This window comes from Helianthus annuus, chromosome 4, assembly GCF_002127325.2.
Source record: "Helianthus annuus cultivar XRQ/B chromosome 4, HanXRQr2.0-SUNRISE, whole genome shotgun sequence".
In the NCBI taxonomy this organism is placed as follows: Eukaryota; Viridiplantae; Streptophyta; class Magnoliopsida; order Asterales; family Asteraceae; genus Helianthus; species Helianthus annuus.
This window is the reverse complement of record NC_035436.2, coordinates 153,485,746-153,499,167: the sequence shown is the minus strand read 5'-3', so window position 1 is coordinate 153,499,167 and position 13,422 is coordinate 153,485,746. Positions and strand designations below refer to the sequence as shown.

The 13,422-nt window shown below is 37.9% G+C and overlaps 1 protein-coding gene across 1 annotated transcript; it reads left to right on the top strand.

The window, feature by feature from the left end:
- The first annotated feature begins 789 nt into the window (after positions 1-789).
- LOC110936943 (hyoscyamine 6-dioxygenase) lies at positions 790-12,621 on the top strand. Its single transcript, XM_022179348.2, has 5 exons — positions 790-921; positions 4,033-4,244; positions 4,368-4,612; positions 4,692-5,007; positions 12,174-12,621. Exons 2-5 carry the CDS (start codon positions 4,035-4,037, stop codon positions 12,456-12,458), a joined length of 1,056 nt encoding a protein of 351 aa, XP_022035040.1. The 5' UTR covers positions 790-921; positions 4,033-4,034; the 3' UTR covers positions 12,459-12,621.
- The last annotated feature ends 801 nt before the right edge of the window (positions 12,622-13,422 follow it).

Sequence of the window (13,422 nt, the reverse complement as noted above, 5' to 3'; positions counted from 1 at the left end):
AAAATTCATGGATCCGCCACTGTTTATTAATATTTATATACAATATCAACGTAATTAATGTAATCCAATTATTAAAGAGTAGAATAAAAATTCAATAAATATCTCTACATTATCGCAAATAAATGATATTAACATAACTTAATTGTTAAAAGAGTAGAATGAAAGTTTTAATAAATATTTTAGGAAAATATATTAATATACAAATAAATAAGAAAAATAAAAATACAAATGGGTATTTAAGTTTCACTTATGGTGGGCCCGGTGAGTTTTCTCCTCCAGGTCTCAAGTTCGAGTCTGGGTGATAGAAGTTTCTCATTGAGGGGTTTAAATTGGGGATCTATTGTGCGAGGGGGCTCTCTAGCGCGGACCCGGTTAAAACAACGTATGTTAAACCTCACAGGTGTATCCCCCCTAGCCGGGTTCTGGGAAAATGGATTTGTGGCGGGGCAAGCGGTACTGAAAGCAGAGTCGAAGAAGGTGGAAAAGCACGCGAAAGCTTGTGAGGATAATCAGCATGCCTTTGTCCCCCTAGCGTTTGACACGTTTGGCTCTTTGGCGCCAGAGGCAGTTCGGTTCTTGTCTAGAATTCAGCGTGTGGTCCACATCAACTTTTCGACCCCTCAGGGGCGAGGCTTTGTTTTCAGTAGGTTAGGGTTTTCTATTCAGAAAGAGATAGGGATAACGGCGCACTTTGTTGCTCGTCTATTTGCTATCCTTATGTAATTTACCCTATATTAAATTATCATTTATTTCTGCAAAAAAAACAAAAAAAAATTATTTGGAAAAACACATATAAAAAGCTGGTTGTCATCAACTTTGCTACAGCTGGTTGTCATCAAGTTTGCTACGGCAAGAGTGAGTTTGCATGTGGCGATTCCAACGAGGTTGATTCATTCTTCTCCAGAAATTCAAGCTCCACAGGTATACATACTGTTGATTCCATTTCGATTTACATATATAATGTTTAGTTTATCATATATTCATGTGCAATCGATATTTGATAATCAGTAAACATAAATCCATCGGTTTTGCGTACCAACTGTTTGAGGAACAAAATTCAAGTTGACGATACACTTTGAACAAAAAATAAATAAATAAATAAATAAATTAATAAAAAAAATTCAAAATGTAGAGAGATTTTAACGGATAGAGTGATTCATGTTCTTGATCATGAGAATCGATAATTGGGGCGAGCTTCTTGATTGTGGTGTTAGGCATCTTATCCTATCCCTATGAATCTATGATCAAAAGCTGAATGACATTATTTTAGGGATGTATACTGGTATCAATAATTTGGGACATTCCTAAATTATTCTGAATAGGCTCTCATTAAGAGTGCATTTCACATGCATCACCGTCACTTTCAGCTTTCCAATGTTTGTCCTTTTAAAGTAAGGTCCAGTTATTAGATGACCCCTTTCTTGATATTTTGGATGTTGAAAAGAAATCTTCACAACCACCACCTAATTGATATATAGTGCATTTCTTGGAGTGTTAGTATGTTGAAATGTGTTTGTTTGGGTAATTAAGTGGAATTATTTGTTGGTAACTTGGTATATATGTTGTGTTCTATTTTTCTTTTCCTGTTGATTGATTTTATTGATTTAGGTGACACCAATGTTTTCAGAACCGGACCGGACATCGAACCAGTCTTCTTACCAGTTCAATGGTTTGACCGGACGTAAGAACCGGAAGGTATCGTAAATATTATAATAATTAATAGGGTTAAATTTGAAAAAATATATAAAAAAATAGTCCAACCTTTCCAAAAACCGATCCGGTCCGGGTTTGAAAACAATGGGTGACACTAACATGCCTTTAATCTTGAACTAATTGGGTTATCCTAACATTGATTTGATCAGAATCTGGGAAACTAACTGTTCCTTCATTAAAAATACATATTTTTTTAATTGAATCTGTTGTACTTTGAGGTTGGAATGGTTATCTGACTATGGACGTATTATGTTGGTTACCTTTTCATTTGTCTTCTTTCATCCAGCTTATCAATCTTCTCCAAATGTGTATATTAAAGTGGCTGAAATAGAAATTCTTTATTTTAATCCATATTTTATTAGATGGTGTCCTTCAAATTGTTTCTTTATAGAACTTTGCTATTATTTGTTTGTTACCCAGTCACCCATTATTTTTATGATTTATGATAAGAGTTAGTTATAGATTGCAGTGTATGAGCACGGAATTCATAGTAAAGTATTGATATGGCACAGATATTGATATTCTGATGCACTTAAAAAATTTCCAAAGTTAGCTACATCTTTCTTTCATTGAATCCAAGTTCTAGTCAATGTTTTTTATCCGCAAATTTGGATCACTCACAATCCATTGGAGTATTATCGTGTCATCAGCAGAATCATCCGATCATATCCATCTCCACTAGGCATAATGCCTATACGTCAATTTAGAAGGAAATCAAATGAATATGAGAAAAACCCTTTGTGGGAATCGAACACAGGACCTATTGGCCCCAAAAGCTTATCACACCCCTAAAATGTCATTAGGCTATAAAGTCATGGGCAAGTTCTAATCAATTGACATTCATTGACTTATTTTATGTTAAAACAATTCCATTAGATCATCAAGATTTGTATACTGTATACACCTTAAGGGCTATGTTGCAACATCATCAAGATTTGTATTTTTGTTATCCTTTTCATTAAAAAAAAAACTTGGGTCTTCATAGGTTTATGTTGATATTAATTCTCTATCTCATTGTATTACGTTTTCCCAGTGAAACGAAGGCATATCAAACCACTCACTTCAAGTTTGGTATGTAATAAATATACCAAGTGCCTACGACGTAATAATCTTCTTATTGGTGTTTAGAATATTACAAATTGTAGCATCACTGCTAATCTTAGAAGTAATCACTTGGGTTAAACCCATTGGCGAAGCTTTATTGGGGTCGGGGATGCTCTAGCCCACACCGATTTTCGCTCGTAGTGTTAATTTTACGGAAAATTTCCGATTCTTTTTTGTATTGTAAAATATTGTATTCTTTAGAGTTCGGCCCACCAATTTGGATTTTGTCTGGCCCCCTTCTAGTTCTCACTCCATTACCATTTCCTTGGTCTCTTCCTCATAGTGGGCAACTAGTTTCGGCTCGGTGATGCAGGCCCAAGTGTAGAAGATCAAGCCATGACATTTTTGGAGGCCCATGATCGAGCTACCAAGGGTGATTTATGAAAACGAGCATAACTTTGGGTACGGGTCTCCGTTTTAGGCGTTCAACCAGTCAAATCGAAGCTTGAAATGAGGAGCACGTCATGGCAAGGCCCCAAAGGGGCCTTGTCCAAGTTTCGGTCCAAAAAACGCATTCTAGTGAGAGTTACGGGCCTTTTTAAGTTTTTTCCATGTTTTATGCATTTTGATTTTGGGCTTGTGTTTGGCCCATGGCCTTTTTATTCCACGTTTCAAATTTCAGTTCTTATTTATGTTCTTGAGATGTAATTTGGATGGTCATTCATAAATTTTAGCAATAATCATTTTCACTTCAAATTCTTTGTCTTTTGGGTTGAGTTTGGGGGTTTAGGGAAGATTATCACGGATATTAGCAGAATCAACGTCATCAATCCTCGTTATCATATCACACGCTATATCACTCGCCCCACTAAGTTTTCGTTCAAGCTCCACCACTACTTGATTCCAATTCTTAAAATAGGATTTTAACACACAACTTGTAAGTTACCCATTTGGCTAGCATAGGTGAAAATAACTTTAAACTCTTTTTTTATATATTTGTTTGTAGTATTTCCGGGTGGGAGTTTGAGTGTGCCAAGTTGTACATTTTAAATAACATTTTGGGATCTGCACTAATTCTTAAATACGTAAAAATGAGTTGTTGAATTTGTTTCGTAGGGATAAAGGAATTCCTAGCATATTAGGACATACATATACATATGCATATGCATATACAAATACATACACGTACACGATTCTCTCACTCTCTCTCTCTGTGTATATTAAAACTTGTGTGATCATATTATTTACACTTTTGACTAAGGGATTTGTATATAGAGATGAAGGAAGATAAAGGTGCAAGGTGGTTTGAACTCGAATGTGTACCTAAGGAATACATATTCCCAACGGAATATAGACCCCAAAATCTTGAAAGTCCTGTTTGTGATTCAATTCCTGTTATAAGTCTTGCAAACTCAAAGGCTGAAAATGGACATAGCCAACCGGTTGAAGAAATCTTGAAGGCTTCTCAAGAACTCGGTTTCTTTCAGGTATTTATAAGTTTAACCCATAATAAAAGTTTTGGATTTTTGTAATTTTTTGATGTGGCTTTCGAATTTCTACCGAAATGATTCGGTTTTGGCTGATACTGTAAACTTTAAATCTTGAAACAGGTGATAAATCATGGAATTCCGGAAAAGACGGTAACTGATGCAATGAATGTTCTTAAGGAATTCTTTGACATGCAAGTCAAAGATACAACAACTGAGACTGTCCCTCGTAAAAAAGGTTATATTTACACAAACAGCACTGATTTCGCGAAAGATGGTGTGCATTTATGGAGGGAAAATTTTAAGCATCCTTGTCATCCCTTGGAGGAATGCATTCATCTATGGCCAGATACACCAACTCGATATCAGTAAGTTTAAATATTTCATATTCATCATATAAGTATTATTTCAACAGTTTAACATTGCTATTGTAAAAATTGCATTTAGGGAGGTAATTGCAGCGTATATAGTAGAAATACAGAAATTGAGTACAAGGATTTTAGAGATGATTTGTGAAGGATTAGGACTTGAACAAGGCTACTTTAAAGATACAAGTGAAGTTCAGTTTTTGTCATCTAATTTCTATCCACCCTGCCCAGACCCGAGTCTAACTTTGGGAATATTACCGCACGTTGATCCTAGTCTTATAACCATCCTTTATCAAGGGGGTTCAACCGGTCTTCAGGTTATAAAGGATGGTCAATGGGTCAATGTTGGAGCCATTCCTAATGCCTTTGTTGTCAACATAGGTAACCAGTTGGAGGTATGTTTAGTTCTTAATCTTTCACATAAGTTTTTTGAGCACAAAAACATTTAAAATGGTTATTCAACTTAAAAGTTGTATCTAAAAACCCATAAATTGACTAGTTTGCTCCGGTAGAAATCTATTGCGGTGGCAGGTGTTAAAACTTAAATGCGGGTACATGTTCCATAAACTGACAAGTTTGTTAAAACTTGAAGATTTTTAAAATGTTTAAATGATTGTTATAATTAGTGGTGAAGCTTGAGATTTCCGACCGGGGGATCGAAAACGTATATGCCTAATAAAATTATAAAATCGGGGGGTCGAAAACATATATACCTAAAAAATTCTATACGAAAACTACATACCGGACACTACTGAGTGAAAAGTTCGGGAGGTCGGACGCCCCCTGGCCCCTACAAAGCTGCGCCCCAGGTTATAATATACACTATATTTGATCATTGGTACCTTATGCATTATACCTTACATAGAAAAAAACTTCAATTTATTAGGGTACAATTATAAGGCGCAAAATAGTCAAATCGTATATAGGCAACTTCAACCTATCTGTTTTGGACACAGTTTTCACTACTTTCTAAATATCTTATTGTTTTTATATTTGACCCATTTTATTGAATTTTTTATAAAGTTTTACATTAACCAACCTGATTACCTGTTTTTTTGATCTGTACTAAAAAGAGTTACCTATTTGACCTGTTACCCAATCAACTTAACCTACATGTGAAAAACCGTACGAAATTTCATAGGGAGGTCAAGTTGACCTAGTTAACTCACAAAGAGCCTTCCAAGTTCCGTTTATAGCCTAGACCTTCAACACCCTCTCTAGAGTCTCATCCACCTCACCGTCTCTCTTCCACCCATTGTGGAAGCTCTTAAAACATGTTTTTCTTAGAATGGGAATTGTGCCTAAAGTTCACTACTCACTAGGCATTTTAATATTAACGGTTCAAAGATATTTTACGCATTGGAAAGTGTTAAACACCAGGTGGTAACTCGTACTCTCGTGCACAAGTCATTACCCGATGTTGGAAGAAACCCTCACAATACCAGATTAAACAAACACAAAACACTACATATTTGAACAAACAATTGTTCTGACTCTTTCTTCGATTAAAAAAACGCTAATTACAATCAAGAACTTGCAGGAAATAAATACCATCCTAGACCTGTTATCCACTACTTGAACATGATTAGAAACTGACGCAAACTAGCCCTACAATTACGAAATCACGACCCACAACTAAGGCCCACTACTTTGACTCAATTAAACATAAAATAAACATGCTAAAATAAACTAGATGCTGGCCCATGATGCCTGACCCGTTAACTTTCTGACCCATATCTGCTGACCCTGATTTGACCCATCAAGATTATCCAACACCCGATGTATAACAGTTCTAAATTCCCTATTGCTAATTATTTGCTTCCATAAAAACGAATGTAAATAGTCAACTGTAAATGCCTCGTGAACTTTAGGGATAATGTCCATGCTAAAAAACGCATTTTAAAAGGCCATAAAGGTTTTGATAAAAAGCTTTTTGGTGTTTTTCGTGATGAACATGGTTACAGGAAGAAGAAGCCTAAATAGGCAATACAACTAATAAGAAAAGGAAACTAATAAAAGTGAATAAAAAATGATCGGCTGGAATTGTGCATGAGATCTTTGATATGGAGCAAATCAATGGGAGAGAATAATGCAAAAGTCAATGCATTTCCAATACTCCCCCTCAAGATGGAGCGTGTAGGTTTCGCATGCCCATCTTGATCAGAAGGAACTCGAGTTGTTTTGAGCCTAAAGCTTTTGTCAGAAGGTCGGCTAGTTGTGTCTTCGTGTCAACATAGAGTGGTTTAATTTCATGTGATTCGACTCGCTCTTTAACAAAGTAACAATCCATTTCCACATGCTTTGTTCGTTCATGGAAAACTGGATTATTCGCAATATGTCGGGCCGCATTGTTGTCATAGTAGAGAGGTGTAGAGTCATGTTACTCAGTTTCAAGACCCTTTAACAGCCAACGCATCCACAGAATCTCACTAGTAGCATTGGCCATCGCACGATACTCGGCTTCTGCGGAGGAACGTGATACTACCGACTGTTTCTTTGATTTCCACGAAATTGGTGCTCCCCCCAATAGGAGCAGGTATCCCGTTCTTGATCTTCGTGTAAGGGAGCAACCCATCCAATCGGCATCAGTATATGCAACTAAGTTGGTGCCTCCTTCTTTCGGGAAGAAAATACCCTGCCCTGGTGTTGCCTTAAGATATCGAAGGACTCTCATGGCAGCATCGAGATGTCTTTGTCTCGGGTCTGAGCCAAACTGGCTCAGAACATTTACTGAGTAGGCAAGATCGGGTCTAGTTGCTTGGAGATAGAGCAATCGCCCAACCAATCTTCGGTACTTGGTAGCATCAATACGAACATCCTCATCTCCCTTGTCGAGTTTTAAATTTTGTTCCATAGGGAAAGAGCACGGTCTGCATCCTAACATCCCACTGTCTTCTAGGATGTCGAGGGTATATTTCCGTTGGCTTAGTACTAAGCCATCTCTAGTTCTTTCCGCTTCTATGCCGAGAAAATACTTTAATGGACCAAGGTCTTTGATGCTAAACTTGTCATTTAAGAAGTTCTTTGTTTCTTGAATTCTGCTTTCATCGTTTCCTGTTATGATGATGTCGTCGACGTATATGAGAGCGACAATAAATATTTTCCCCCTTTTGTAGGTAAAAAGTGAGTGGTCTGCAGCGGATTGTTTGTATTCGAGTTGGAGGAGAGCCGATGTAAACTTTTGATACCAATTTCTCGAGGCTTGCTTCAAACCATATAATGATTTTCTCAAGCGACATACCTTTGCTACTCCCCCTTTGTCGTAGCCTTGTGGGAGTCGCATGTATACCTCTTCGTTTAAGTCACCGTGTAAGAAGGCGTTGTTGACATCAAGTTGGTGAATGCTCCAATCCTTTTTTATGGCAACAGCAATGAGACTTCTTACGGTGACTAGCTTGGCCACTGGTGCAAACGTGTCATGATAAGCAACCCCTTCCATTTGGGTGTATCCTTTGGCGACGAGTCTTGCCTTGTATCTCTCAACCTCGCCATTTGGTTTGAATTTTATTTTATACACCCATTTTGAATCTATGTCTCGTTTCCCGTTGGGAAGATCTTCTATGGTCCAAGTTCCATTTTCTTCGAGGGCCTTTATTTCTCTTTGCATGGCATCCCTCCAATGTTGATCCTGCACAGCTTGTTTATAACTTTTTGGCTCATCATTTGAGGTGATGGCCGCAAGAAAGGCTTTGTGACATTGTGAAAATTTTTCATAGGAAATGAAATTTGCAATGGGACATACCGTTGAGGATCCTTGATCGGAGGCGGGTTGTGCATGGTCTATAGAAGGGGGGAGCTTGACTACGTAGTCTTTGAGATGAGCGGGTCTGGTTTTGGTTCGTTTTTCCTTGCCTTACTCAGCACTTTCGATATTTTGATCTTGGACCTCGGCACCACTTTGTTGATTCTCTTCAGTATATGTTGGACCATTTGGTGCTTGTGATTGTGATGGAATATCAGGCCCACCATGTGGAGGTCCAAATTGATCCTCCAACTCAACGTGCACAGGCCCAACATCATTATTAGTTGGGCTGTTTTGGTCCAGTTCTTCCAATTCGGCAAGAATAAAGTGAGTTCTTGGGTTATTTGGGCCCAAATTTTCGGTCTCTAGTATGTTGGGCCCAGTGGGCTCGTTGTTTTTATTTTCTTCATTCGGTAGGCAGTGAACACGTCCTCTTCTTTATGTTGATTTTCACTAGTCATTGTGGAAAAAGGAAAAACCCTTTCGGAAAATTTTACATCTCGGGATGTGATGATTTTACCATTGCTTGGGTCAAAAATTTTGTATCCTTTTGTTCCACTTGGATATCCCATGAACACGCCCGGTCTACCTCTTATCTCAAACTTGTCTCCATTTGTCTCAATGCTTCGGTAATACGCCAAGCAACCCATGACCCTCATATGATCATAGTTTGGTTTTTCCCCATGTAGCATCTCGTATGGAGTTTTATTTTTGATAACCCTTGACGGTAGTCTATTTATGATATATGTGGCAGTTAAAATGCATTCACCCCAAAACCCCTTCGGGTGATTTGCTTCAAACTTGAGAGCACGTGCTGTTTCGAGCAAGTGTCTATGTTTTCTCTCCACGACTCCGTTTTGTTGTGGGGTGTGCGGGCACGTTGTTTCCAAAACGATTCCTTCTTCCGCATAAAATTTCATCATTTGATTGGAAATAAACTCTCCACCGTTGTCACACCTTATCCTTTTTATATTCTTCTCGAACTGTGTCTTAACCATTTTGTGGAAGTACATTAGACAAGTGCTTGCTTCAAACTTGTGTTTAATAAGGTAGACCCAAACGACCCTACTATAATCATCCACTATTGTCAAAAAATAGTTAGCTTTTGAGAACGAGGGCGTACGATAACTTCCCCATATGTCACAATGAATTAGATCAAAAGGTGCACTTGTTTTAGTTATGCTAGTAGGAAAAGGTATTCTGGTGAATTTAGATTTCATGCAAGAACCACAAACATCATCGTTATTCTTAGAGGAAAAATTATTGAGAAAATTTATTTGAGACAACTTCTCGTCACCCGCATGTCCGAGTCTCTTATGCCATATATCACTAGTCACAGCCATAGCTTTTCTTCTGTTTCCAAGCATCCCCATTTGATATAGACCATCCTTGCACCTACCCGCTCCAATCAATTTCCTCGAACGCAAGCCCTGCATTACAAAAAATTCGGGAAAAAAATGTTACGGTACAGTTTAGATCTCTTGTAAGTTTGTTCACGGATAAAAGGTTAAAAGTGAATTTTGGAACGTGCAAAACTTCTTGCACTTTTGTTCCATTCGGTAAGGTATAACTCCCTCTGCCTTCAACCGGTACATCTTCTCCATTATTAATGGTAACGGGCGGTTCATTTTTGGATTTGGTTATATCCTCGAGGACATCGGGCCTGTAAGTAATATGTTCCGTGCACCCGGAATCCATTATCCAATTGTCATTGTGTCTAAGCTTACCTGCCATGTTCGCGACCCGAGAAGCCTCACTTTGCACAGATTTGTTTTCTCCAACAAGGTGTTTCTGAAACTGCTCGTATTGCTCCTTTGTTAAGCTTCCAATCAGGTCCGGTTCGGTCTCTGCGCATGCTTCCTTCGGCTGCCCTTTTTCACGCTTATTTTTATCGGGCCACCACTCCAGATAACCTATTCGCTCAAAGCATCCGTCACGAGTGTGTCCATCCTTCCCACAATGATCACAGCGCCCCGTGCCCCGTTTTTCTTTCTGCCCGGTTCGAGTTGGTGGACCATTACGTTTCACAGAAGCTTGGAAGGCCACGGCTTCATTGACCGGTCTCTTTCCTCCACTTATAGTTCGTTGTTTCTCGTCTTCAGCGACTAGGTGATAAGCGTTCCCCAAGGATGTGATGGGTTTGGTTGTGAGGATCTGCGTTCTAATGACCGAAAAATCACCATCTAAGCCCATAAGGAACTCGTAGAGTTGTTCTTTCTCTCTGAGTTCCCTGAGCGATTTTCCAAGACCACACGTGCAACCGTTACATTTGCATTTGGGAGTAGGAAGGAATGATTGCATCTCGTCCCATAGCCCACGCAACTTTGTGTAATAGGCTGACACCATCATCCCGTCTTGCCTGGTGTTCGAGATAGCCTACTTCAATTCGTACGCTCGAGGAGCACTTTCTTTTCTAAATCGCTCTTGAAGGTCTTTCCAGATTTCCGATGCTGAACTGGCGTACTTCACGCTTCCTCGGATTTCTTTCACCATGGCTGCAGTAAGCCATCCCTTGATCATCGCGTCGCATCGCATCCATGCCGTATGCTTTGCATCATCCGCTTCTGGCTTCTTGATGGTTCCATCGATGAAACCGATCTTGTTCTTAGCAAACAAGAAATTTTCCATCTCTTGGACCCAGTCAAGGTAGTTATGGTCGGTTAACGCATCATTGACATGCATTTGTCTCGGATAATCGGAGGGGTGTAGGTAGAATGGCGAGTTGTGATCGGGGCTGTTTGTATCGGATTTCTGGGTTTCTTTGTTTGCATCATCACCTGCCATATCGGCTGGATTATGTGAATGGTTTTGGAGTTAGGATCGAGCGTATCACCGCTCTGATACCATAAAGGTTTTGATAAAAAGCTTTTTGGTATTTTTCGTGATGAACATGTTACAGGAAGAAGAAGCCTAAATAGGCAATACAACTAATAAGAAAAGGAAACTAATAAAAGGGAATAAAAAATGATCGGCTGGAATTGTGCATGAGATCTTTGATAGGGAGCAAATCAATGGGAGAGAATAATGCAAAAGTCAATGCATTTCCAATAGGCCATACGACCTAAAATTCATGTCAAGAGGTGGGCGGGTGAAGATAGCTATTTGATGGATTTTATAACAATTTGTGATCAAATTTTGGGTAGTATTTGATAATACTCTTTTGTAAAATGGATGTTTTGGTCTAATCCTTGTTGACCCAAACCAAATTGAACTTTTCATATTGGTCCGATCTGGCCCTTTACCCCGGCTTACCGGCCTGTTTTGCGAGGTATACTTTGGTGACTACATTGTTGTCATCCCAATGCTTTTTGTTTACAGTTAATAGTATATTCTGTGTAGTGTTCACTTGTACCACCACGTCCTACTCGACCAAGTCACTAGACTACCGAAGTAGTTGAATTCAGAATTTCCAAACAACATAAAGGATTTTAAATTTTTATTGAAAAAAATACCCTTTACATTTTTTAGGTAGATTGAAAATGGCATTTTTTTTATCTTCAACGATTACGCTAATCTCCTTTCCGTTTTATGTTTGTTACAATATTTTGCCCTTTTCCACTAACCGACCTATTAGTTTCTTTCCTTTACGTTTAATGATTTTAATGAAGTCTTACATCAACCCAACCTATTTAACCCGATTCGACCTGTACTAAAAAGTTACCTATTTTGATTCCTTACCCAACCAACATCACACGCTCGTCTCTCCCATAATGATGCGGATTTTAGGTTGAATGGCCATATATTTTCGTTAATGCTAAATGCTCACTAGGTATTTTTACCATTATTGGCTAACAGTACGAGTTCATTTTATGGATGCAGATAATTAGCAACTGGAAGTTTAAAAGTGCTAAACATCGGGTGGTGACTAGTACACACGAGACAAGACGAAGCATTGCAACCTTTGTGAACCCGTCTCCCAATTGCATCATTGAACCAGCAAAAAACTTGGTGAACGAATTGGAACCAACGCTATACAAAGCTAGCCAAAACTTGGTGAATGAATTGGAACCCGCGCTTTACAAACCTAGTCAATATAAAGAATATGTTCTCCACAGCAACGCATTTGGTGACGACACTGCTGCCATCCAGAATGGTCTGCGTTAAGAAAGTTGAACAACACATAGACGGATTGTCTGTGCTATGTCCAAACTTTGTTTTAGGTACTTAATTTTTATTTGTCCCAACTTATGCAAGAACGTAGAATGGTTGGTATTTGGAGTGGATGAACTTTAACTTTTATTTATTTCGTTCAACTTTTAGAAAGTGACCAAAATACCTTTTAAGTATTATATTATATTATATATATAGTTAATGAAGTACGATAAATAGTAATTTTATTTATAAAATAATATATAGCTTTTTATTATTTTTTTATTTAATAGATTATATTAGTTTATTATTATATTTACTTTTAATAACACATTTTTATTTTTTTTCTTTTTTAAAAGGATAAATTATAGTTTTTGTCCTTTATGTTTGTATCGGATTGTAATAGATGACCTTTAACTTCAATTACAGTCACAGTCCTTTATATGTAAAACTCATTACACCTTACGTCCTTTAACACTAACTTTGTCAAAATTTTCAGTTAAGTATGGCATGTGTCTTGCACATGAGGGTAAGTTGGTAATTTACTCTAAAATTAAATTAATTATTAAAATTAAAAAATATATATAAATGAACACACACACACACACTTTCTCTCTTCCCTTTCTCTCTCAATTCCCCATCTTTAGCTTTTCTCCACCACCACCAGTTCCGATTCAATCTAGAGTCCTTCTCAAAAGTGAGATTCCTTATTTACTTCTGACTTATCAAGAGTCCTTATTTACTTCTGACTTATCAAGAGTCCTTCTCAAAAGTGAGAAGTTACAATTTATAACTTCTCAATTTCTCCTTTTTAAAGCTAATTTAATCCATAAAAGTCCTTTTGAGAAGGTGTTTGGGATTTCTTTTAATCCTAAAAGTCCTTCTCATGGGATGTTTGGCATTCTTTCTAACTTCCAAAAAGTTAATAAGTCAAAAGTAGCTCTAAAATAAGTTAATCCAAACACCCACTAGGGTTCCT

Coding starts and splice junctions, on each gene's coding strand:
- LOC110936943 (XM_022179348.2), top strand. CDS start 4,035: ATGAAGGAAGATAAAGGTGCAAGGTGGTTTGAACTCGAATGTGTACCT. Junction 4,613..4,691: donor GATACACCAACTCGATATCA/GTAAGTTTAAAT, acceptor AATTGCATTTAG/GGAGGTAATTGCAGCGTATA. Junction 5,008..12,173: donor ACATAGGTAACCAGTTGGAG/GTATGTTTAGTT, acceptor TTATGGATGCAG/ATAATTAGCAACTGGAAGTT.